The sequence below is a fragment of the Cervus canadensis genome, chromosome 4 (genome assembly GCF_019320065.1).
Source record: "Cervus canadensis isolate Bull #8, Minnesota chromosome 4, ASM1932006v1, whole genome shotgun sequence".
Lineage (NCBI taxonomy): Eukaryota > Metazoa > Chordata > Mammalia > Artiodactyla > Cervidae > Cervus > Cervus canadensis.
In genome coordinates this window covers 29,930,090-29,957,609 of record NC_057389.1, presented here as the reverse complement: position 1 = coordinate 29,957,609, position 27,520 = coordinate 29,930,090, and the positions used below count along the sequence as shown (strand labels likewise).

The 27,520-nt window shown below is 41.8% G+C and overlaps 1 protein-coding gene across 3 annotated transcripts in view; it reads left to right on the top strand.

The window, feature by feature from the left end:
- TENM2 (teneurin transmembrane protein 2) overlaps positions 1-27,520 on the top strand; it is a 1,360,160-nt gene that overhangs the window by 942,326 nt on the left and 390,314 nt on the right. For all 3 annotated transcript variants that reach the window (XM_043464766.1, XM_043464768.1, XM_043464767.1), the window contains one exon: positions 8,500-8,709. In XM_043464766.1, the coding sequence (XP_043320701.1) occupies positions 8,500-8,709 (210 nt within the window). The remainder of the gene's footprint in view (positions 1-8,499; positions 8,710-27,520) is intronic.

The window sequence follows — 27,520 nt, the reverse complement described above, 5'->3', positions numbered from 1 at the left end:
GGCTACTGCAGTGTAAGCTTGATTGATACCAACATTTGCCGGCATCTCTCCCCTACTCTCTGATGCCCATAATATTCATATCAATAGACTAGGTACCCCCTGCCATAAATGTTTTCTCTGGGACCCAACATGTTCAATTTCTCATGACTTAACAAGAAGGGAATCAGCTTATAGAACATGAGCATCTCATAATTCTGGAAGTCTTCTGCCCTGAAATCTATTCTAGGTGTTATATTAAATAACTTTATGGTGTTGACCAAGTCATATTCTCACTTTGGCTTGGTAACCAGGTTTAAACAGGATGCTTTTGGTTCTGAGTGACAGAAACCAACTCAAACGGGCTCAAAAAACTGGACAAAACAAAACGAAAAAAAAAAGAGGGTTGGGTGGAGAATGAATTGGTTCATATATTGAGAAGTTCAGTGACAGAGTTGCTTCAGTCCTAGCTGAATCCAGTACCCTAACAGTGCCATCCGAATATCTCTCTCTGCCCCTCCCACCTCTGCTGTCTGCTCATACCCTTCTCAGGCAGCCTCTCCCCTTGACTGGCAGGATAGCTACATTGTTCCAGCCTCACTGTCTACCAGACTCAACCCAAGAGGAGAGAATGATAGACCCCATGACTATCACATGGCCATGCACACAGAGTAGGTGCTTGCAGACCAACTGGAACCAGTAAGCTGCAGGTTTCATTGTCTCCATCTGAGTCCCTGGCACTTAACCATGGTGTCAGACACCGCCTCAGGTATATTATCTCTGGCCTTCACTACAGCATGTAAAGTCAGTGTTCATCAGTGCTAGTGTCATCAGAGAGACCCAAAGAGACGACGTTAATTGCTTAAACTCACAGAGAAAGTGCCAGAGCTCAGTCAGCCTGGCTTTAGAGCCTGTGCCCTCTCCATTCCCCACTTGGGCTCTGGAGGACAGAGGAAAGGCGGGTGGACCAAGGAACTAAGGATGGACTGCACAGTATCGAGACAGGAATACTGTAAGCAGGAAGACAGAAATCCTCATTTGCCAAAGACTGTTGGATAATCACATCCTTTGGAATCTGGAATTTCATTTAAGGCAGAGTAAAAAATGAGAATGGGGTGGGTTGGATGATGAAGGCAATTAACAGGTGAATTTCAACATGAGCCAAGTCCAGGTTTAGGAATAAGCCGTTGCAGTTTTAGTAAAACACAAGCTGAAGTTCAGATCTTGGTTCTGCTCTGTTCTTGTTATTAACATCCCTGAGTCTCTAGACAGTGCTGCTGTGATCATTGTGTTAGGTAGTTAGAATAGGAAAATGTCCAGAATGGCAGTGGCTAAAAGACAAGGAAGGGAAAAGCCCACGAAAATAGAACAAAGGAAGGTCCGAGAACCAGACTGAGGACCTCAGGTAAAACAGCACTGCTGGCTAGCCCCGTTTACATAGGGCAGGCCCAGGGAGAGGAGGAAAAACATATAAAAAGAGGAGCCAAAATTGGGCTGGGGGGCCTCTCTTCTCTTCGCATCTTTTGGGCCGACATGCCCTCATGCCTCGAGGATGTATTTTCCTTTACTTTCTAAATAAAACGGAGCTGTAACGCTGGTCCATCCAAGGGCTGTAACACTAGTCCGTCCATCACTTCAAAGTTCTGTTGTGACAAGACAGAACCAAGGAAATTACAAACTCCCCTGACATCTATGGTAGTCTTTGGACCTTCCTTTGTTCTATTTTCAAGGGTTTTTCCCTTCCCTTGTCTTTTAGCCACCACCATTCTAGACTCCTTTTTTCTATTCTGACTACCTGACAACGGGGGAAGGGTATGTGAAAAGTCCCAGAGTCTTTTTCTTAGCACATAACGTGGGCTGAACGGATGTGCAGCAGCTCCCTCCACATTCCTTCAGCTGGAGGCGGGGAGTCCGGTTCGAGCTGTTGTCAGGGCACTTTGGACCAGATGTGGTGGCGGCTGGTTTCCTGTGCCCCAGTGCCTCCCTGAGCTCACCATACCTCGAGTGAGCTGTCCCACCAATAGCCTTCATCAAGTTCCATGTGTGGAACCAGGTAGAGTTAAAAAGATCTAACCCATCTTCCAGAATGATGTTCACGTGGAACTCCAAAGAAAGTGGGGCCACATTCCTCAACTATTCATCAGTTACAAACCAAATGCTCAGTTGCTCAGTCTCTTTGCAACCGCAAGGACTGTGGCCCACCAGGTTTCTCTGTCTAAGGGATTTCCCAGGCAAGAATACTGGAGTGGGTTGCCATTTCCTCCTCAACAAAAGGAGGGCACAGTCTCAGGCATTGAAATGATTTCTGTTTACATACATACCCACATACCTCACTTTTCACTCTGTCAAAAATAGAGATTTCATAAATCCCAAACATCTGAGGGGAAATGGATAATTTAGTCAAACATCTGAGTAAACAGTAAGTATTGGGAAATACCAGTAGGGCAATTGTTTGAATTCTCGAACCAACTGCTTTGTTTTTGTTAACGCAGTCCTTTTGCAACCTCAACTTTAACACAAAACTGATATTTTTATTAAGTCCTTAAACTTACAAAACCACAGAGGATTTCCTGTTTCTGACTTAAGAATTGCTTTCTTTCTTTGCAAATCATGTATTGTGTGTGCGTGATCTCTGACTATTTCCAGGAGGAGCCTTGTTTCTGTCCGCGGTTAATTACCTCCCCTAGGATGACCCCTATGGTGCCTTCCAGAAGAGGATCAATGAGTCTGGGGTTCATACCTTGTTCGTTTTTTTTTTTTTTTTTTTTTTAAGCAATCTCTCTTCTTTAATGTGGGAAGTGGGAAAGTATTGAAAGAGCCATTTGAGGCTTGGGTTTTGCCATCAGAATACCTGAATTCAAATCCCAACCAGTTCTGCTATTGGTACAACATTAGAAAAGTTAGTCCATCTCAGCCTCAGTTTCTTCACCTATAAATGGGGATGATAACAGGATTCTGTTCACAGAGAAGTTGTGAATGTTCTAAGAGAATAGTGCATGTAACATACTTGGCTAAGTTCTTAGCACAAAGCAAAATCACATGTATATTTAATAATGAGTTCATTTCACTTATTATTTTATATGTAATTGTTCTCCATGATGTTCGTTTTGTTTTGTTTTGACTGTCTCCCACCCGTGTGTCTCTGCTCCACCAAGTATCCTGATACCCCGTCCCTGCATAGATCAGTTATGCATTGTCTACACAAAAGATTTTAGTATCAGCTGGCCATTAATCTTTTGAACGGAAGAGGAACTTTGTTGGAAGTAAATTTGGGGAATTGATCTGCAACATGCCCTCAATCATAAATTAGTGAATGTGTTAGCAACAGTTGGGCAGAGCAGCAATTTCACGGATGATATTTACTGCTTTGGGGATGGAGAGTAGATTGTAGCCATTTAATCTTGGGTGGGAGAACTAGAGTTGGATCCAAGTCAGTTTAAGAAGAAAGACAGAGCTGTGATCAAGACATTGGGAGTGAAAGCAAGGTGACTTAAGGCACAGATGGTGTGGAATAAATTTTTCAGATGTGGCTGAAGCAGATGATGTACAGAGGGCTGGAGCATAGATGGCAAGTGCACTCTAAAGATACGCTACCTTTCCCCTCATTCCTTATCCATGATTTTTCTATTTGATGATAGGACTATTGCCTTCAGAACCCAAGAGGTCCTCAGGATCCTTCTCAACACAGCCTTCTGAACAGCCACTGCTGGTCAGAGCTAGCATGAAACTGATTTGTCTGGCCACATGTCTTTTTTTAAATATATGCATTATTGACGCGTAGTTGACTTACAGTGTTTCAGGTACACAGCAAGGTGATTCAGTTATACACATATATTATTTTTCAGATTATTTTCCATTATAGGTCATTGTAAGATAATGACTACAGTTCCCTGTGCTATACAGTAAGCCTTTGTTGCTTGTTGCATATCTGTTTTTTTTTTTTAATTAGAAATCTAGCAGTCTGTTCATACTAAGTCAAACAAGTAGAATCAAAATGTCATAATTTTTTTAGTTGGGTAAAAATGCATAGGGTCTTTTTTTTTCAGGCAAAGCTTTACTGGGGCTCCTGCCACAGCAGAAGATAGAACAAATAACCATTCCCTTGCTTGCCCACTCCTCCAGGAGGGGCAGGCTTGTTCTTTATATGGCGTGAGGATAGGGATGGGTCCAGAGGTTGGGCAGAGAGGTGACTGAAGTGGTTTGCCCATGCCATGTGTCTTTCAATCCAAAAAATGGTATGAATTGAAACCGTCACAAAATCTTATTCATTTGAAAGCAGAAAAATCAGCAAATTTTACTTAGTTCCCACTTTTAAGGTCATGGGGAATCCAGTCACACATAATTAGACTCTGATTTACATGGGGATCTTAGAAAACACACACACACATACACCCACACATATCAAGACCATGTGAGTTGAGTGAATGACATATTGCTGCCTTTGCATTTTTCCTCTTGCTTTTTAACAGACTGATGAAACCTGGTTTTCTGTATATTTGCCGTGGACTCTATACACATTCAAAATAAAATTTCAAAACTAGTTTGGGGGTCAGGGAGCCCGCATAGTGCATCAAGTAGGAACTGGATAAGGACGTAGCCCCTGGTTTCATGCCCATCCCATACTAAGTATTTTAGTAAGAAATCATGGTCTATAAAGTGAGCCTGTGTAAGTTCCAGCTTTCTCCCCTGTACTTTGGAACCTGTTTGTGTCTGTACAGATGGTCTCTGTCAGTTGGAATAGTCATGGGGAAAAATGTAGCATAAGTGAACAAAATTAGCAAATGACATAGCAAATAGAGAACAGCACACAATTTGATTGGGGGCAGATCTTGGGACGGAGAAATTTCCCAACTAGCAGTAGATACCAGCTAGAGAATTTAAGGAGCTCCCAAAGCTTAAGGGTGCATGGATTTCACAGGAATAAGATAATTCTGCAGTATGTATTCTAATAGACGGGAATAACCCCCATGCTTGCACTGTTAGGATTGCTTTTCCATTGTCTGTGTGTGTATAAATTAAAAAGCAGTCCTGTCTATACTCTAGGAAATGAATTCGTGCTGAACAAAATTTCCAGAAGTTCATGTAAAGAATGATTTCACAGCAACTATCATATCAGGCTCCTGGAAAATTGCCCCTGAACTTCAGTTCCACCTCAGTCACTCAAAGGAATTTAAAAATTGGCTTCCAGCCACCCTTGTTCTTCAACATGCAGTTTCAGATATGCCTCAATAATACAAACTTTAAAGCCTATTGATTGGGAGTTAAAATCCATTCTTGCCACAGCCCCGCTGCTAAGTAGATGTCAATGCCAACTTCACCGTGCCCTGTTCAGGCCGCCTCTGCATCAAGGAGCCTTGAAGAAGGTGGAGAGTAGCATGGCTGTGAAGAAGCCACTTTGAACTTCATAACAAAATTTTGAGAAAAGCTTTGAACTCTGCCAGCTGATAGCTGCTATCAATGGTTATTCAAAGCAGTGTTTCTCATTTGAAATCTCCAGAGTGCCTTGGGCTGGGGAAATGGGAAACTTGAAATATGATTTCCTATCTATCATCTCCGCTCCTTGTATGTCACCTTCTTCCATTTTTGTCACCATGCAGTTTAGGCAAACAGCATGCAGACTGGTGAGAGAGAAGATTTGGGAATAGGCAAACCTGGCCCCTGTCACTTGCTGCCTATGCAGTCTCACTGTGCTGTGCCTCAGTTTTCTCATCTGCAAAATAGGGATGATAATCATTTAACCTCATAGAATTGATCATGATTGTGCTGTGAGAGGCAGATAGTCATTATGCAAAAAGATTAGCAGTTAAAATAATAATGATGGTGGTAGTATTTTTATCAGCTTTGGGGGGAAGTGACGTTGATTAAATGTGTGTACTGATTCTGATCACATGCTGATTATTCAGCTTACCCGTGCCAGAGCATCTGGCAAGAATATCATGCCTTATATGTCTCCTGAACAGTTATGAATGAATTGGATTTTTAAAATCAAACTTCATCCATCCATTGACCTACTTCAGGAATGAGTCTTCTTTGACTATGTTACCAAGCCCCTAACATTTAAACTTTAAGGGTACCTTGTTTCCTCTCTCTCTCCGCCACTCCCACCCTCAAAAAGGGTAATCGGCTAGTGGTTTGATGCGTCTGTGCTGCTGTTCATTGTGTTTCATCTCACCAAGAGCCCCTTTCCTCTTCTCTTGAAGATTGCCTGCATACCACCTTTCCCAAGAATCCTTGTTTGACTCTCCACCCCTACTTCGACCTAGTCTCTTTTTCTGGGCCCGCATAGAAGCATGTTCTTACATGGGACCATCGTGCTCTTTACCATGTGCTGCTGAAATGATGTATTTTACTGTTTGCCTCTCCCACTAGACTGTGAGCTCTCTGAGGGCAAGGATGATGTCTTTCTTATTTTTGTATCCTTAGTGTTTAGCAGAGTCCCTTTAGGAGATGCTTGTACATTTTACTGATTCAAAATGATCTATCAATAACATTTAATGCACTGGGGAACTGATCATGAAATACAATTAAAAAGCGATGACAAAAATATACATCCAGATGTAATGTCTGAGGGTTTCCCAGGTGGCTCAGTGGTAAAGAATTCAGCTGCAGTGCAGGAGACGCAGATTCAATCTCTGGGTCAGGGAGATCCCCTGGAGGAGGAAATGGCAACCCACTGTACTATTCTTGTCTGGGAAATCCCATGGACAGAGGAGCCTGGAGTGCTACAGTCCATAGGGTCGCAAAGAGTTGGACACAACTGAGCGACTTAACAATAATGAGATGTCTGAAAATGCCTTCACAGGTGCAGTGCATCTAAAAGCAGGAGCATGGGTTTCTTCTGCCTCGGGCATGTCTTGCCTGAGTTGAAACTCTAACCTGGTTCTTGAGTTTGCCTTCTTAATACCTTCCCTCTTTTCAACAACCCCCGATTTAGGGCATATCCCCTGGGCTGCTGTTCTTGGCTCATTTTTCTGAGCTTTCCAAATGAACAAACCAGCAGGCAAGCAATCACAAGGACCCCAAGATACAAGGGTGAATCAGGTTAAGGTCCACACAGCAGTTACCTCCACTCAGCACTTCTGCTGCCAGGAGCTCCCTGCCGCAGAAAAAGAGGGGTTGTAGGGCCTTCTGTGCAGGAGAAGTTCTTGACAGAAGGCCAGCTCCAAGACACTGCCCACCTCCTTCCAGGCTGGCTGCTCCTCCCTATGGCTTGGTGTGGATGGTCCTCGTAGGAATTTCCCAGTGATGTCCAGAAGAACCACATGATGAAGACAGTGGTGAAAGAAAGTCGCTCAGCCGTGTCTGACTCTTTGGGATCCCATGGACTGTAGTGCACCAGGCCCCTCTGTCCGTGGAATTCTCCAGGCAAGAATACTGAGTGGGTTGCCATGCCCTTCTCCAGGGGAACTTCCAGACCCAGGGATCAAACCCAGGTTTCCCTCATTGCAGGCAGATTCTTTATCATCTGAGCCACCAGACTATGGTGGCACTGGCCACTTCTCTGAAATGCAAATGTGTCACCCTTTCTGCCTCTCTTCCCCTTCTTCCCCAAACTAATGAATTTGATTTTAGTCTCTCTTATTTATCTGTTCATTCATTCAACAGATGCTGTTTGTTAGGAAGATACTGAGTATGTAGGGGTGAATAAAATAAGTAGACTTACCTCCCTTCCAATAGTCATAAGGGCTGTCAAGAAATTTAAACAGGATGACAGGATAGAGCAGATAAATGGGCAGTTCTCAAGAAGGCAAACAGGGGAGGCTTGAATGAAAAGAAGCAGGCTTGTGAGTATCAGTGAGGTTGCAGGTAAGGAAGAATGTTCCACTAGAGGGGACGGGAAGTGTAAAGACTCTGAAGATGGAATGATGTGATGTGTGCAAGCAACAGAAATAAAGATGGTACATTGGCTGGAGAATAAAAGTGGAGCATGGTACCACTATCAGAGGTGAGATGGGAGAGGCAGCTGGTGCCACTATAGATGAGACATGCAGGGCAGTGTAAAGAGTTTGGGTCTCTTTCTACAGAAAGTGGGAAGCCACCAGAAGGTGCCAAGCAGGAGGGTGATATGATCTAATTTCTATCAGTAAAATAGCATTCTGTCTGCAGTAGAGAAGGGAGAGAGACAAAGGGTCAGAGACAAAGGGTCAGAGACAGGTGTGTGGCAAGAGTGGAAGCAGGGAGAAGAGAAGGGAGTTAGTCCATTAAGAGATGGTGGAGACTTCGATTAGGACCGTAGCAGGAAAGACAGAAGGAAGTGGATGTCTTCCTGACTGATCCCATTTCAGCTGTGTCGATGGATACTTCTGTTGTCATGTCCATTTTCTGAAATACACAACTATGGCTGTATGAATTTGGACTTTTGGAAAAAACATCAAATCACTCAAAAAAAATACACACCTGGAGCTTTTTTTTTTTTTTTTTTAATTTGGATATTTGTATTGTGAGGTGATTGTAATGTAACTTTCTCTGGATGCTCTCATGACACTCATTGCTGACCTTTGACCCCTCTGTCCTCTTTCCCAGGTCGTCCCATTCCACCTACATCCTCGTCTAGCCTCCTCCCATCTGCTCAGCTGCCTAGCTCCCATAATCCTCCACCCGTTAGCTGCCAGATGCCATTGCTAGACAGCAACACCTCCCATCAAATCATGGACACCAACCCCGATGAGGAGTTCTCCCCCAATTCATACCTGCTCAGAGCATGCTCAGGGCCCCAGCAAGCCTCCAGCAGTGGTAAGGAAACCGTGGTGTCTGAACATGTGGTGGTGTGTGTGTGATGATTTGGAGTCTCCTGCGAAACGACACTTCTGAAACGAGGGCTGGGGAGAAGGTGGTGTGGGGAGCGAGGAGGTGAAGTGCGTTTGTCGTCTGGTGACATTGAGGTTTCAGGGTCTATTTGTTGAAGGTTGTGGTTACTGAAGAGGTGTGGCTTATCTGAACAGAGCTTGGCCCTCCTTCAGTGGGAAGAATTTTCCCCCAACTGCACGTGAGAGTCTGCAGGTCTCAAAGATGAAGTGCAGAGAGATGATGGAATATTGAATGTTATATTACTGTGATTCTGGTCATGGCTGACGGACACCCTCAACGTGACCAATGCATATGCATCTCAGATGTTTTTTTTTGATGGTTGGCTTCTGACTCTTTCTTCCTTGCTTATTTAGATGATTTTGCAATCAAAATGTGTTCCCTGATGTGAATGCTGAATGTCTTGCCAAGTCTGAAGTGTTTTGAGGGTGACCTCTCCTCTGACCCTCTACTTGTCCCACTTAACTTGAAATTAATGAGCTGCTTCCATGGTACCATGATAAATACCACCTCTAAATCCTTGGTTCTCACTGTGGTTTTCACATTCACACATCAAAAGGAGGGGTCACAGCATTCCGTCCCCCTTTTGAGGATTTTGTGGTACTTGCCTCAGTTCCAGTTCTCTAAATCGTAGGTGCAGTTGCCCCAGACCCAGAAGTAGCCATGCCTTATTTTGATTTCTGCTGTTGGTGGCTTACAAAACACGTGAATGTAGGATTGGGCAGCATCTAGGGTTAAGTACCCACAGCCCAAGGAGAAACATTTGCAGAAATTAATTGCTCCCGACCCCCAAGGCTTGGGAGTTATCTTTGGAGTTGGTCACTCATGGTGTTCATTAGCATATCCCATCAAAAGCAATCTGGAAAGCTCTGGATTTCCATGCCAAGGGTGTTCCTTGATGAGATTGTATTTGGGCTCCATCCATGAGTGTATGCCACCAATGGCCTCAACCCCTACAATTAGAGAGGACCTCCTAAATACATTACAGATGATTCATTCAGGAGATGGAATGATGGACTGCTACTTATGATGGCCCATGCCCTTCTTCAAAGCCAGCCCTGATATATTTAGTAAACTCATATTCTTTTTCAAAAAAAAATTACCTAATCAAATCTCTCATCAAATGAGCAATCCATTGTTGATATTATGAAGGCCTTTAATCTACCATAAATCTTTATTAGAACTCATCAGAGCTTCTAGTTTGAGAGAAATGTGATTATGGCACTCTTAAAATGACATTACATCATTGGGGTGATTGGTTTATCATTTGGAGAAGAGACATCAATCATAACTAGCATAACCACACAGTAAATGAATTCAACCTTTCTACCGCGGAACAATGACACTGTAATTGCTCAAAATCAGGCTTAAAATGAAATCGGAAAATGCTCTTTCTTCAAATATGATGTTAACTTAATGGAATATATTATGAAAAATCATGTTTGAGGAAATTCTATATAATTAAAAATATGTGGAAATATATTCCCTTTTTTCTTTCATCGGAACCTGATTTTAGCTACAGGATCATTTTTTTTTTCCTTTGCTTCTGAGATTATGTTGCATTTAATTGAACTATCCTCGCTTATGTTTTGCTGCTTTTTATTTCATACTATGTAATCGTGATGAATATTGTATTATAAAGGACAAGAGGCTTTTGAAATGAGGTGCACCTGCTGATAGCTTTTTAAAAACAGATGATTATTAGCAAGAAAATGAGCTTTTAAAAACTATCTCCTTTTATGCATATATGTATACCCAAGCCAAGATAATTTCCATAAGAGGGGTCAATTCATACCTCAGGGCTGTCTAGAATGTTTTCTTGGTGATAATGCCGTGAGTGATTTCTTTTCTGTTGTATCAGATTGTAAGTGGTTGATAGGGAATTTTTGTTGATTTGCTGCCTAATCAAGACCTCCTTCTGGTGGACACAACAGATGTGTGTGTTCGGACTCAAACTTATCCATTTTTCTTCACTCACACCAATTTGTTCTGCTCACTTCAGACTGATAGCTATTTAAGCTTCAATAATAGGGCAAAATACTACAGAAAATTTGAGGGTCCATTTTCATCCCACTTAAGACTACAGTGACAGGATTTCTTCACCTAAGGGGTAAAGATCCAAATGTGCACTATGCTTGTTGTCAGAAGGTTACTTAATCTGAGAACTGGTTAAAGCTCCGGTCAACTGGCCGCCATTCAAAATTCTTGATTCTGGCTTAGTGCTAAAGTGAGTGCAAATCCATTTTGAATATGTGTGTGCTCACATGTGTGTGTGTGTGTGTATGTGTGTTGTGGAATGGATATGGGGTCCAAAGCAAATTGGGAATTCTATCAAGATCTGAATGTAGTTGCCATGAATTTAAATTTGACATAAAGGATTGAAAATAGAGTTTGACACAGAAGATGCAAAGTGCAGAGCCATGCCTGGGTGTTCTGAATTGAGTTTGATGAAAGGGGCTGGCTTTTTCAGTAGCTGTGGAGGCACAAACAAAGTGACCACGTGATTGGCTGTGTTATGTTCAGCTGCTTAAGAACACAGACCTTTCAAAGCTGATCTCTTGGCAATGACCCTGTGCTTTGAAGATCTGGGACCAGTTTGGTCTTTGTATCTTTCTTAGGTGAAATAAAACCCCTTCCAACACCTTCAGCACATACATGACAGTAAAAAAATTCTTTCCTGCTGCCCTCTGATTGTTGCTGTTATGACTGGACATTAGTGAAGCCCATCATTAAGAGAGTCAGGGTGCTCATTTCCTGCTCAAAGAGCTTCTGTTCTAAAGAGACAAACTGGACATAAACTACGCACTAAAATGTTTTTGACAACGTGAACATCTCAAGGCAACAACAAAGCTTCACCGTCGTGGCCCCGCTGCCATTATTTTCTGTGACTGTAGTGCATTCCTTAGTGGACGGTACTAAAACCTTGGCACCTGTGCGGCCAAATTGCTCTAACCTTCGATCTGTGCCAAACGTGCTGCTACCCAGGTACAGCGAGTGAGATGCTTCCCATCCCCTCAAGCATTTTCTTCCAGATAACTGAGCTCCGGCAAGTGGTTCATCCTGTGTTCTGACCTTCTGCCAGAGCAGGTCAGCTCCGGAGATGTTTCTTGTCTACAACAGCATAATTTCAGATTCTGTGAAGTAAGTCATCTGGAAGAAAAAAGTCTGGATCCCAGTGGCAGCATAATGGAGGCTCCTGCAGATGGACGCATAAGACTACCTTCCAAACAGGAATGGGGTTTGCATTTTGCTATCAGCATATGAGGCAGAAAATACCCGAGCAGCTGCATTGTAGTCTAAAAGCATTGACTTACCTCCTCCATTCTAAAAGGTTGAGTTTCCATTTTCTTAAAAGTCTAAATAAAGGGGTTTTGAATACTCATTAGTAACATCAAAGTATGCAGAAGAAATGTTATCAGTGTGCATCTGCCAGGACCCTTTCCATTGGTTCTGTGTGACCAAGAAGCTATCTCCGCTGGAGAGTGTCACTTTGTTAAAGTGCATTGAAGGCACCCAACTCTTTTTTAAAAAGCATCACCTTGGTTAATTCTAAAGAACATAGTACTTCAAAACAGCAAGCCCTGAGCTCCCTAGAGTGGTTCAGGAATTCAGTTGCCTAGCTCATTAAATGATACTCTTATTTATCTGGCATCATAAAGCAAAAAACTTCACTCATTCATTCATTCATTCAGCCATTCATTCATTCATTCCTTCTCTTACATCTTCCCTATAATTTGGACAGCTTCTAACAAATTTTTTTCAAAAACTGGAAAATTATAAGAGAATAAAGGGAAACATCTAGGGAGAAAAGCATACATACAGGCTCATATACATAAAGTCCTGTTCCATTATTTAAGATAGAAAAACTTGATTCTAAGCTTCCCAGAAACCAAAGCAAAAAGAGAAAAATGCCAACACACACAAAATCCGTGAGATAAAAACAAATCAACTGACTGCTTCAGGGAAATTCTGCGAATCCTTATATTAGTGAGGCCAGAAAGATGACTGATTCCCAGAAACATGCTATAATGCATGCGAAAGAGTGTCCTGTCAAAATGTCTTATGACCTCCCTCCTCATGAGCCATAGAGAACATTTTCAGTTAAAAAACCTTTCTACTAATGTGCCAAAATTGCACAACCCAAGGGCAAAACTTGATTTGATCCATAGCTAAACCTTAGTTCTATAAAAGACCATGTCAACTGTTTGTCCCATGGGCAACAGACCTTAAATATCATTGCTCATAACTAAATGTTTATGGAAATTAGTCAACTTTGGGGTGGTCGTCCTCACCCAGAACCTGAGAAGCAGATATTCTATATGACAACTTTGTCTTGACAGCCTTTGAGACCTTAGAAATGACATCCTCTCCTGCGGACTAAAGCACTGCCCGAAGACAATCTCATTCATCTGACTCCTCCCACCATCCATGCGGCTGGATTTGGGATGAGGCATGAGGGGAGTGCCCAGAATATTTTTAAGTTAATGAAATGACGTCACCTTGTATCGGATTGGCCGAAAAGTTCATTTGGGTTTTCCTGTACATGCATATAGAAAAATCTGAACAAATTTTTTGGCCAACCCAGTGTATTTTAGGCTTAAGGAAGAATTTTTCCTCTAATATGTTACAAATGTTCTTGTCTCCTTAAATAGATTATGCCCCGTCTAATTTAATTTTATTTGGGATTTCCTAAATAGCTCACAGCAATTCTTACACACATGGATGATCTGACTGTGCTGATAATGCTAATTTGTTTTCTTTTAAAAATCCTTCTACGTTGTGAGACTGTTTGTGGTGGTGGTTCAGTTGCTAAGTTGTATCCAACTCTTTGTGATCCCATTGACTGCAGTATGTCAGCTTTCTGTGTCCTCCACTGTCTACCAGAGTTTGCTCAAATTCATGTCCATTGAGTTGGTAATGCTATCTAACCATCTCGTCCTCTGCTTCCCTCTTCTCCTTCTGCCTTCAGTCTTTCCCATCATCAGGGTCTTTTCCAGTGAGTCATCTCTTCTCAGTTTATTGCACCTCTTTTAAGGTACCCCATTTTAACCTTTTTCTTTCTAGACTTCTCTTTCTTCTCTTGGGTTCAATTCACTATGCATAAAGCTCCTCTGTAGGATTCTGGTGTTAGGTCCAAAATAGATGCTCCGTAAGTATTTATTAAATAAATGAATTCATCAGTGTCTTCGGGCACTGCTAAGTGTAATGCTTTACATCATGTGTGAATGGAAAAACTGGATAATGAGGGGGAGTGAAGGCAGTTTAGAATATCCCAACTCAGAGGAAAATACAAACCATATTCAATATACCTATTTTTTGCTTGGTTTCTCCTGTTTTTGATCCTCTCGCACTTTGTCGATTGTCTTTAAATGAGAAGGTGTTGAATAACACTTGTACATATCATGACAAGCAGTGGCAGAACCAGTATACAGGACTCAGTGGGAGCCTCAGCAGAAAGAGACACACCTGTTGGGGGGAGATTTCATTCTTCACTCTTGACTTGGAGGTCGGGAAATTGAGTCCAAATTTCATTCATGTCCCCAAATTGGATTTATTCTGTGCATGAGTTGCTTGGTTCCCAGTTCTTCTCCTTCAGCTTGGACGTGAGGGCCAGATGTTCAGAGCTGCCTGTAATCCCTTTCAGGTTCTAGGCAGTGGTCTGACTGCCTCTTCTCCAGAGGGTTCCAGTGCGCCAGCAGCGTGGACCAAGTCCAGGATGCTGTCCCGAGGCTGGGGAGGGCACACCTTCACTTGCTCTTGCCCTCAATGCAGAACACATGGGTTTGCTTCTCCCCCGAAGCTGCCTTCTCCCTCTATGCTAGATATTACGTCAGACACTTTATATACCTCCTTTCGAGGAGGGCATGGCAACCCACTCCAGTATTCTTGCCTGGAGAATCCCCATGGTCAGAGGAGCCTGGCAGGCTGCAGTCCATGCGGTCGCGAAGAGTTGGACACAACTGAGGGACTAACCACAGCACAGCACATTCTCCTTTCATTTACTCCCCGCCACATCCCAGAGTAAGAGGATTACCATCTTACCCATCCCATGGATGAAAACACCACGGCACAAAGAAGTGACTGAAGTCACAAAGCTGAGAAATCAAACCTAACCTTCCTAGTTCCAGAGACTTCCCCCCCGCCCCCCACCCTGTTAAATGTTGACCTTGAAAATATCTGAGTGACTTACTGAGAGAAACAGAAGACAGTGAGAGCATTGCCTTAAGGGACACGAGTTACGCTGTTTAAAAGATTGGGGAAAAACTGATACCACATCACAAAACTACTCTTGCCCTCCTCTGCTTGGCAAACACACACATCCCCTGACTCTTTGCAGAAGATTCTGGTTGAATAAGTTCAGGAGGAGCTCAGGAACTGTGCTTTCACGTCTCTGTCCAGATGATTCTTATGGTCTGGCAAGTTTGGGAAGCCTGGGTATAATGGGAAAGCCCTAAAAGAGAGGCTAAAGATTCAGTTCACAGCATGATCTTTAATAGTCAATCCTGTGCCTCAGTTTCCCTGCTTGTCAAGGTTGAGCACTGGCCCCAAAGCTTCCCTTCTTGCTCTAAGATTCTGTGTGTGTAAGTTCCTTGTATCCAGCTGAGCCAAACTACACCCCCCCCCATTTAGAGCCTACCCTCCACCCCTCTTCCTACATAGTGTGGATTTCACCCCATCCTCTCGGGCTTTGTCAAAACTGAGACCTACGCAGTCAGGCCAAGTAGCTCCTTGCAGTTTCCCTGCAGAGTTTGAGGAGCATGGTTTGGCATCTGGTGACACGTGCTTGAAAATGTTGATTGCCATCCCAACAAGCAGAAAAAGCAGAGCACCCGGGCTCCCAGAGCACCTCCTAAATGAGGTCTTCCACCCTGAGACTGGGAGTTGATCGTTCTCAGGGACTCTCTTGACATTGATAAACAGAGGTCAGACCTTTTCTTCTTTTCATTTGTGCCTTCTTGTAATGCATGCATGCTCATGTGCACATGCGCCCGCACACAGGAATTCTGTAGGTTCAGCTATTTCCAGCCCAGCTATGGTTGGGATCGCTTGTCTGCACCACAGTGCAAATGAGCACACAGGCAAGATGGACAGGTAATTCCTTTGGAGATGCGCAGCATGGAAGTGACATACGGCACCGAAATGTTCCTTCTCAGCAAATAATCTTGCTATTGACAAAATTCCCAAGGTCGATAAGCATTGTGTACTTTCTGCCTCTCCATCTCTGCCCCTGGTTTCATGATATTAATACAAGCGAGATGCCCTAGGAGCTATATGCAACATCTTAACAGTTTCCTGCCCTAACAATTTTTATCCAGAACTTCAGTTTTTCCCAAATTTTCTTAAAGACTATATTTAATTCTAATTAGCTTCTCGGCTAATATTAAATAGCCATTTTAAAATGATGGGATGGGGAGGGAGGTGGGAGGGGGGTTCAAGATGGGGAACACATGTAAATCCATGGCTGATTCATGTCAATGTATGGCAAAAACCACTACAATATTGTAAAATAATTAGCCTCCAACTAATAAAAATAAATGAAAAAAAAAATGTGGCCCCAGTCTCACTATAGACGTCTCGATGCTCTACCTAAATGAAATGATAGATTTCTTTTACAAATGGGCAGTTCTAACAGAAGTAATAACCCCAGCCCCTGGTAAATCTCTTAGACCCCTCCCAAATATAATAATTAAAAAGAACTGTGTTCTTAAGAGTGGGCTCTCAAATCTATACTAGTTGGATTTGAATCATAACAGCCACTTTGTAACACTGTGATCATGAATGACTTACTTCTTCTATGCCTCTGTTTTTTTTATCGGTAAAACAGTAGTAAGAGTCTACAACTCCTAAAGTTGTCATGAATATTAAAGGACATTCTGATGCATCTAAGTATCTTGGAAGAAGACTTAGATGGAGCAGGGATCAAGTTTGATATTATTTACTTTTTACTTTAGCAAATACATTGTGATAAAGCATCAGTCAGTTCCATTTAGTCGCTCAGTCATGTCTGACTCTTCTTTGCAACCTCATGGACTGCAGCACGCCATGCTTCCCTGTCCATCACCAACTCCTGGAGCTTGCTCAAACTCATGTCCATTGAGTTGGTGATACCACCAACCATCTCATCCTCTGTCATCCCCTTCTCCATAATGTGAAATTACCATTGTTAGCCATTTTTAAGTGGACCATTCTGCAGCAAGAAGTATACATGCTGTTGTGCAACTATCACCGCCATCCATCTCCAGAATTTTTCATCTTCCCACCAGAACTCTCTACCCATGAAACACTAACTCCCTACTCACTCCAGCCCCCTGCAACCCCCATTTGATTTTCTACCTCTATGAATGTGACTATTCTAGGTACCTCATATAAGTGGAATCACAGAACATGTGTCTTCTTGTGACCAGTTTATTTCACCTAGTTTCATGACTTTAAGATTCATTCAGATTGTGTCATGTGTCAGAGCTTTTCCTTTTTAAGGCTGAATAATAATCTTTTGCTTCTGTGTTTTAATTATTCCTTAATCAGTCACTGGACACTTGGGTTATTTCTTCCTTTCAGCTCTTGTGACTCATGCTGCCATGAACACTGGTGTACAAACATGTGTTCAAGGGCCTGCTCTGACTTCTTTTGCGTGTATACCCAGAAGTAGAACACTGAACCATGTAGAAATTCTATGTTGAATCTTTTGAGGACTTGCCATACCATTGTCCACAGGGCCTACCCCATTTCAGATCCCCACCAGCAGTGCACAAGAGTTACAGTTTCTCTCCATCCTTCTAACACTTGTTATTTTCTTTGTTTTTTATAATTGCCATCATAATGCATGTGCAGTGGTTTTGATTTGCATTTACTCATCACCAGATTAGTGATGTTGAGCATCTTTTTGTGTACTTATTGGCCTTTAGAGAAATGTTTTCTCAGATTCTTTGCCCACTTTTTAATCAGGCTGTTTGTTGTTGAATTTTAGGAGTTCTTTATATGCAAGTGTATCCCATTTTATTGAGTTTTGTTTTACTGCACTTCCTTTTTTTTTTTTTTTTTTTTACAAATTGACGTTCTGTGGCTCCCCTGAATCAATCTGTCAGGACCACTTTTTTTCCAACAGCATTTCCTTACTTTGTTTCTCTGTGTCACGTTTTGCAATTCTGACAATATTTCACTTTTTCATTATTATTATATTTGACACAGTGATCCCTGATCAGTGATCTTTGCTGTTATTACTCTAACTCACTGAATGTTCAGATGATAGTTAGCATTTTTTAGCAATCAAGTGTTTTTTAAATTAAGGTATATGCATTGCATTTTTTTAAATAATGCTATTGCACATTTAATAGACTATAGTGTAGTATAAACATAACTTTAAATGCACTGGTAAACCAAAAAAAAAAAATTCATGTGACTCTCTTTATTGCATTATTAGCTTTATTGTGGTTATCTGGAACCAAACCCACAATACCTCTGAGTTCTGATTGCACTCTGGATGTCCTTATTGCTCAGTCGTGTCTGACTCTTTTTGACCCCATGGACTGTAGGCTCCTCTGTCCTTGGGATTCTCTAGGCAAGAGAATACTGGAGTGGGCTGCCATGCCCTCCTCCAGGGAATCTTCCCAACCCAGGGACTAAACCCAGCTCTCCCATATTGCAGGAGGATTCTTTACTGTCTGAGCCACCACGGAAGCCCTGTACTCTGGATATCAATCTCTTATTAGAAATATAATTTGCAAATATTTTTTGAATTCTGGAGGTTGCCTTTTCAGTCTGTTGAATGTGCTTTGATATGCAAAATGTTTTAATTTTAGTGTTGTCTGTCCACTTACCTATTTTTCTGTTTTGTTGCCTGTGCTTTTAGTGTCATATAACAAACACTTTTAAGGGCTTATTTTATGGCAGTCATTGTGCTAATGGTTTTTACAGATGGCAGCTCATTTAATCCTCCTTACCTATGAGAACAAGAAAATCAGCCCTTCACACTTGGAACTAGCCTGACACTAGCATCTCAGCAAAAGTGCTGTTGGGAGGAACTGGCCTGGCGTTCCCAGCTCGGCCATGGTATCCTCCCCTTGAACCTAAACAGTCTTATAGAATACCAGCATTCATCAGGACCACTCTGGGGTTGAGATAAAGTACAATAAAATAAGAACAAGTCCATTTCATAATCTTGCCTGAATAAAGACAGAAACCAGGTCACTATCCCAAACAGAAAAGTACAAAACGCCCCCCTCTCCAGGCTAAAATGAGTAACAGTACTTTCTTTACCAGTGATAGTGTTAGCCTCTTCTACTCAACCCTTCCTGTACTTGAAATATATTGAGACATCTAATCGTAGGGTTATCCCCACTCTCTGACAGCCCCAAATGCAAAGCCTGTTTCTTTGGCCCCTCCCTAAAATTATTCAACATCAGTCAGTCAGTTCAGTCGCTCAGTCGTGTCCAACTCCTTGCAACCCCATGAATCGCAGCACGCCAGGCCTCCCTGTCCATCACCAACTCCCGGATTTTACTCAAACTCATGTCCATCGAGTTGGTGATGCCATCCAGCCATCTCATCCTCTGTCGTCCCCTTCTCCTCCTGCCCCCAATCCCTCCCAGCATCAGGGTCTTTTCCAACGAGTCAACTCTTCGCATGAGGTGGCCAAAGTATTGGAGTTTCAGCTTCAGCATCAGTCCCGATTATTCAACATAGCCCTCTCTAATACCCTTCGACTGAAGCACCCCATGGCACCTTCTTTGCAATGAGTTAATTAACCCAACTTTGTTTGACTGCCATGTGTTCCTAGTGGTGTTTTGGCTGGAGGATGTTGACACCATTACATTGTGAGTTGGTATGATCTCCTTTTTCAACAGATGGAAAAACTGTGGTGTGGGGAGTTTAGCTTGCCCAAGGACACACAGAGTGAGTAAGGAGTACAACAAGAACAAAGAAATCAGTCTGCAGTGTTGATACATATATATAAACTTAAATAAATTCTTAAAAGACAACAAAAAAATTGTTCAAGAAATGAAAGATGGTTATCATTTATGACATGGCTCAGCTCTTAAACACTGAATATTGATCTAAGCATTATATCAAAAGGATGGGGAGATGGAGGAGTATATTACATATATGGATGGAGCAGGTAGAAGAAAAAAGTTAGCTGTGCATTTTTCTAGTGAGAAGTTACTAGATAATGCCTAAAATTGGAAGTGCAAGAAATAGCAGCAAAACATGTTATTTATAGACCTGGAGCTAAATACAAAAATAATCAGCTAAAAAAAAAATAGGTAAATGTAGTTGCCTCTGGGAAAGAAGAAATTGGTAGTGATGCAAAAGGATTGCTATTTTTGAAGCAAACACTATAGAACTATTCACTTCTTTAAACTATGTGCATTTTTCTCTTTACAAACAGAAAAAAATTATAAAACAAAGTACAAGGGATTGGTTGTGTACAACACTTCATACAATGTTAGAACAGTCAAACAGTAGCTGTTTAATATTACCAGATGTATTTTCATTCAACATACGTACGTTGATTAGAGGCTATGTCTTTGAGGTGATAACAGGCGATGGGAACTTGAATGGTTGTCACTGAAACATTTCATCAAAATTGTAGATTTGTCTTATATCTGCTGCTGTTGATGAGGGAGCCCTGTGGAGTTATTTAGGGCTTTATAACTTTATCCAAACCCAGCCCCCAGCCTTGCTGAAAAATCCCAGGCTTCGAATGGCATGAAATGGAGGAGATATCCTAACAACTGTTCTTCCTCATTACTAACCCAAATATCCATGTAAGCACAGGTCCCATCTTTTCCCCACGTCTTTCCCAACCAACATAGCTCAACTCCAGCCAGAGTCAGAATTGCGCCAGTCTTATAGGCTGCCTTATTCAATTTAGCACCTCATTACTTTCTGATCTGTAATATTCTCTTGGTATTTCATGCATATAAGTCACTCGTGTCAACATTAAATTGTCACCACTTCAAGACAAGGGTCATTTCTTTGGTCTTTTTATATCATTTAGCCCTCGGTATAGATTGAGTTGAGCTAAGACATCCTTACTGATCTAGGTTTTAAAAAGACAGTGGTAGAATGGGGCAGGGCCTTTCCATGTGGCTCAGCAGTAAAGAATCTACCTGCAATGCAGGAGACAAGGAGACGCAAATTTGATCCCCGGGTCAGGAAGATCCCCTGGAGAAGGAAATGGCAACCCACTCCAGTATTCTTGCCTGGGAAATCCCTCAGACAGAGGAGTCTGGCAGGCTCCAGTCCATGATGTCAGAAAGAGTCAGACACAACTGAGCACGCATGCAAACTGGGGCAACAAACAGATGGATGCATTCCCAGTTAAGGTCTTCTAACTTGGGCCAGTTGACTGAAGGTCGTTGTAATGATTTTAGGTCTGAGATCATCTGTGACTGTGGGTATGAGCTTTTCACTGTTAGAAAAAACAGAAGAGGCAGCCTAGGGCATGATGAGAAAAATGTATGTTTGTCCAATCTGTTGTCTTCCTTGGACTTAAAGAATACTTCTCTCCTTTCGTTCTAATATCTGCTCTCCTGAGTTGATGGTGCTTTTGAGATAGTTGCTTCCACTGATTAGTATTTGGTGGAACAGTCATAACCTGGGAAACTAACCTGGGGACTGCACGTTCTCAGCATCTATAAGTTTTCTAGGGTTACTGTTATAAGGCACCACAAACTAGGTGGTTTAAAACAACAGAAATGTATTCTCTCACAATTCCAGAGGCTAGAAGTTCAAGCTCAAGGTGTTGGCTGGTCCATGCTCCTTCCGAAGGTTCTAGGGGACAATCTTTCCTTGTGTCTCCTCACTTCTAGTGGTTGCTGGAAATCCTTGGCATTCTTTCTTTGTAGTAGCATAACTCAATTCCTGCCTCTATCTTCACATGACCATCTTCTCCCTGTATGTATTCCTAGGTCCCCTAAACTCTCTCTCTCTCTTGCTTTTTAATTTATTTACTTTTAATTGAAGGATACTTGCTTTCTCTCCTTTTTCTAAAAAAAAAAAGTGTTTATCTTTGGCTGTGGTGCATCTTAGTTGCAGCACACGACATATGGCATCTTCACTGCAGCATGTGGCTGTCTCTCTAGTTGTGGGACATGTGCTCCAGTGTGTGTGAGCTATGTCGTTTGCAGCACGTAGGCTCTCTAGTTGAGATGCATGGACTTAGTTACCCCATGGCACGTGGGATCTTAGTTCCCTTACCAGGGATTGAACTCGTGTCCCCTGCATTAGAAGGTGGAGTCTTAACCACTGGACCACCAGGGGAGTCCCTTCTCTCTCTTTATAAGGACACCAGTGATTGGATTTAGAGCTCACCCCAATCCACTATAACCTCATTTTAATTATATCTGCAAAGACCCTATTTCCAAATAAGGTCATTTTCACAGGGACCAGGGGTTAAGACTTCAACATATCCTCTGGAGGAACACAATTTTCCCTCAACAGCATCCAGCTGAGTACAAAGCAGAACAGAGCTACTAGACGCTGGGCCTCCGAGTAGAGCTCAAGCCTCTTGTCTTATTTTTGTGACAATGGAAGAAGCAACATCCCTCTTGCTTCCCTCCTCTTGTGCCCTCGATTCCATCTGGTCCCACCTTCTCCCTGTATTAAGGATCTCCCCTAGAAGACCTTTGCTAACAGGATTTAATTAAATGGAGAATTACTCCTCTCCTTGAAAAATTTCTTGAAAGACTTGTCTGGGCTCTCTTTCTACTTTTGCACTCCCCACATGCTCTGCAACTTATTATTTTCACTCACTTAAGTCACTGCTCTTACTACATTCACAAATAGCCCCCTATTTGCTAAATTTAATAAACATGTCTCACCACATCGTACATTTCCCTTTTTCACTGCTCCTTTCACCTTGAAATGCACTTTCCTTTGACATCTTCATACCACGTTCCTTTCATTTTCTTTCCTGTGTTTCTGGCCACTCCCATATTCCTATACATGCCCCCTTCTCTGTTGATCCCTTAAATGTCAGGGTATCTATAAACTCAGGCCCCCTTTATTTTACTTTTTATGTACTCTCCTATGGACGATCAGCTACACGCATAACTAAAATTACTATCGGTAAGTTTATGACCCTGATATCCATTTCTCTAGGTCAAATCTTTTGCTCAATATATCTAATCATCCTCTGGATATTATCACTAGGATGTCCAATAGGCCTTTCAAATATAGCAGCTCTGAGATGAAACTACAAAAGCTCAATGCATGCAATCCCAAACATGTTCTCTGCATCTGATTCATCTCTGGTAGTCCTCATCTCAATGCATGCCCCACCATCCAGTCACTCAAGCCAGCAACCTAGAAAGCCTTCCTGTTTCTCAGTTCTATGGAGAATAAATTGCCAAATGCTATCAAATCTGTTTGTTTTACTTTTTTTAACTTTTTATTTTGTCTTGGCTAAAGCCAGTTAACTATGTTGTTATAGTTTCAGATGAACAATGAAATGATTTAGCCATATATATATTTGTATCCATTTCCCTCCAAACTCCCCTCCCATCCAAGCTGCCACGTAACATTGAGCAGAGTTTCATGTGCCATACAGTAGGACCTTGTTGGTTATCCATTTTAAATACAGCAGTGTGAAAACGTCCATCTCAAACTCCCTAACTATCCCTCCCCCGCCACTCCTTCCTCCCTGAAACCGTAAGTTTGTTCTCTAAGTCTGCAAGTCTCTTTCTGTTTTGTAAGTTCAATTGTATCATTTCTTTTTAGATTCCACGTATAAGGAATGTCATATGGTATTTCTCCTTCTCTGACTGATTTCACTCAGAATGACACTTTCAAGGTCCATCCATGTTGCTGTAAATGGCATTATTTCATTCTTTTTAATGGCTGAGTGATATTCCATTGTATATATGTACCACATCTTTATCCATTCCTCTGTTGATGGACATTTAATTGCTTCCATGTCTTGGCTATTAGAGTGCTGCAATGAACATCATAAACCCTATCAAATTGTACTCTGAAATATTTATCCCTGCTACCACTACCCTAGCTCAAATGACTATTATCTTTGGCCTAAAGAGCTAATTGATTCTGAGTCTTCTTTCTTTTTTGTCTGTATCATCTAACTCTTTCTTACATTGCAGCTAGCAGAGTTTCCATATAAATGCATATCTAAACAAGTCTCTCTGATGCTTCAGACTCTTTGGTGGGACCCTCTTGTTCCTTGGATATAATACATACATTTAAGCATGTCACAAAAGACTCCTGTGCACGCCCCTATCCGCATCTCTCACCCTTTGCCCTACTCCATACATAGCTCCTGAATGGGGCACACTTGTGCTGTAGCATCTTTGCGCATGATGTGCATTCCTCTGGGAAGACTTCTGGTCTACCTGATCTGGGTTCGTCTCTCTTCCATCTCCCTTCCATAGCTCTCAGGCCACCTCTGTTACTGAACTCACCATCTGACTGCACTCAACATTGTATTTAAGCTCTTTGAAGACAAGCACTGTATCTCTCGTGTCCCATTTGACTCTATGCATTTAACAAGCACAGTGCCAGGCACAGGGCAGATGCTCAATCAATATTTGGTGGAATGAACAGATAAATAGGAATGAAGTCAAAGGGTAGAGCTAAGGTGCTCAGAGAGTATTTTCAATTTCCAAAGAATGGTCCAAGAAAGTAGTGGGGGCAGACCTTGGCTCCCAGGCTGTTTTCCTCATCCTGTTGTAGAAGAGGTAAAGAATGAAGAAGGCATTTCTGGCTGGTGGAATAGTTCAGTGTGGTGTGCATGGCAGAGAAAGCCAGAAGCAAGTGAAGAAAAGCAGTATAGTTAATTTTTCAACTCTAGAATCTGAATAAACTAGTAAAGTGTAGAAAAACTATTTCTTGTGTGCTTTAAAGTGCCTGTACCAGCCTTCTGCCTGAATCCACCTGGGCCTCCAGCCCTGTTTCTCTCTTGTCATTTTCTATCTCATCTTTTGTTTTATGATTTCTGTTGCTTATTATGCTTATTCCTTTCTCGTGCTCATAAAAGCCCAGAGATGTGAAGGCACATGCATTTTTGATACTGAAGCATTTAGGCAGTTATCACTTCAATTAATGTTTTCTGCTAGAGTTGTATTTTAGTGGAAAACAATAATTGTTTCAAAGACAGCATCTTGGAGTTGAACCAATTCTATCAGTGAACACTCAACCATGGGAAGCTAACAATGAAGGCAATGATCAATCATCTTTTCCGTTCCCTCTTCTACTCCAAAGGCAGATTTTGCCTCCCTTTGCTTTAAAAAAAGCTAAGCTGACAGTGTAGCATCTTTTTAAATACTTTAGTGGAACAGTCCTGCACCTTCACAGAAAGACCCTGATACATCTTTATCACATTTTCTCACCCCTCACCTTCACCCAGGATTTACAAAGATGCATGTGTGCAAATTAGGACCTTACAGATCCCTGCTTTTCAATGTGTTGATGTCCACCCCTGTACTGAGGGGTGGGGCCAGGGCCCCTATTCCCTCTGCCAGCCCCACCCCACCCCCAGTAGTTCAGCAGTGCATTTGGTGGCATTCACACTTGACTGGAATCGCATTTCAGTCTGTTCCATCTGATTGGGCACTGGGTTTTCTTCCCGACTGTGGTAACGGAGCACTTTTTCCAAGTTCCCAAGGTTATTTTCATCTCAATGACCTTTTCTGTCTCCCTGGGGCGCCTCACCATTACCCACCCTGCTTTCTCTCTGCCTGCTTTAGATATTGCTTTATGTGTTACTCTTTCTGCAGGAACCATTGTCTCTGATACATTTCTATCAGCAATTTTATTGGAGCAGTGATCTTTATCAGCCTATGCTCCCACCCCTGTTTCTAGGTGGGTTCTCTCTCAGGTCCAGCAATTTGCTTTAAAAAGTGGGAAGAAATAGGATGGGATACCACCTATTTAAATCCTAGCATGCTGGCTTTCTGTTTCTTTTGCTAAACTATGCACCTCCGCTTGAAGACTGGTTAGCATATAAGAGACTGAAAAGGGGTGATGAAAATAATTCACAGGGATGGAAAAAAGTCTTATATTGGGCAGACTTGGCCTTTTCTGCCTCTTTTTATTGATCTCAAATTGCTGAAAGTGTTTGGAAGATAAAAAGAATGTGAAACAAAGACAGAAAATCTTGGCAAAGAAGAAAGAACCAGGGAATCAGAAGCTGAGTCCTGATTCTAAGAGAACTCACTGTGTCAACTGAGTGGTCACTTCTCTTCTCGGACCCTCGTGGTGTTTGATTCTCTAGCGTTGGGAAAATCGGGGCCAGATATTCCAAAAGGTCACTCTTCTCGGAAAAGAATAACTAGGCACAAAGTATATAGCCCACTTGTAGGGATGTCTTGAGTTGCCAATTCTGTAACCTCTCTTTAAAAGCTCTTTCCTTCTCAAAGGTAGAAAACTAAAACTACAATCCCTTTCTGGACCGCTGGCAGTAATGATCGTGACAGTGATAATAATAATGATAGTGACATAGTGATGATATTAAATAATCATTGTCACTTAATGTTTCTTTACATTGATCGTTTCAAGGAAGAATTTCGTGTACATTATCTAAGAGGTTGCAAATATCTGGCCCTTGGACACATAAGCTTGCAAACCTATGTGATTTGTCTTTGCTGGTATTTTTTAAATGTTTTTGTTTAGGTGATGATATTGAAAATGCAGGATATTTTATATAAACATTCGTAAGACTATCTTTCTTGAAATAACATTTCTAGCATTACCTGCCTGCACTATATCATGGCCACAAATACCTGGAGTCAAGTAGGAGCTGCCCATTTTAGATGGGGTAGGCATTTTCCGTTTACCTCTTCCTGTGACTGACTTGGCCTCTTTAGATATTTGAACTTGTGGTCCCAATTATCTAGTTTATGGATGATGATGATGATGTTACTGATAATAATCTCCCTGTTGGTATACCATTTTCGCCTTTAGACAACTCTGTCATGTACATTATCTATTTAAAACCCCATTACTAACAGACAGTGAGGAGGATGTAAAGAGTTTCATTATCCTCACTTAAGAGATAAAATATTTGATGGTCAGAAAACTAGATTAGTCTCTAATCTCCCAAATTCCCCACCACCAAAATCTATTTTGTAGGACTTTGTCTACCTATTCACATGCATTAAGTCATAGTTTGTTTTCTCATTTTTGTTACATGAAAATACACATGTATGTTTTTCAAGAACATTGCTTTGTTTTAACACACTAAACTAATAGTATTCTTGCACATTGGACCTAGACCACCCCCCAAAATAGGCTTTTACTTTCTTGATTGCTCTTAACTTCCCCTAAGCTATCAGCAACTTTTTCAAACTACATTTCAACTGCTATCTTCCTGTACTCTCAATGATGAGTTTATTTACCAAGTAAAATTATAACTACTAATGAATAAATTCTTTGGTCCCTTTGCACAATTACTCTGAATTTTTAGGTGGACTTATCAATAAGTGTATACAGTTAAGAGGAAGGAGAGCTTACATGGGTCACGGAAAGTGGACCAGATATCTTTATAACATAGCTGAGTTTTATGCTGATCTGCTAAGGTCACTGCGAAGGCAGCCAGGTGGGGAAGACTTCAAACTCACATATTTTGTTGTTGCTATTTTTGATACAGGAGTATCCAGTGTGGAAAATGGTCTCACCCCTGGTTCCAGGGCTAGTACTTGGCAGCCACAGAGTGTCAGCACATTTTAATTCAATACTTACTGTATATCCGTCATGTCACAGGGGCTGGGCATTGCCTGGATTTGAA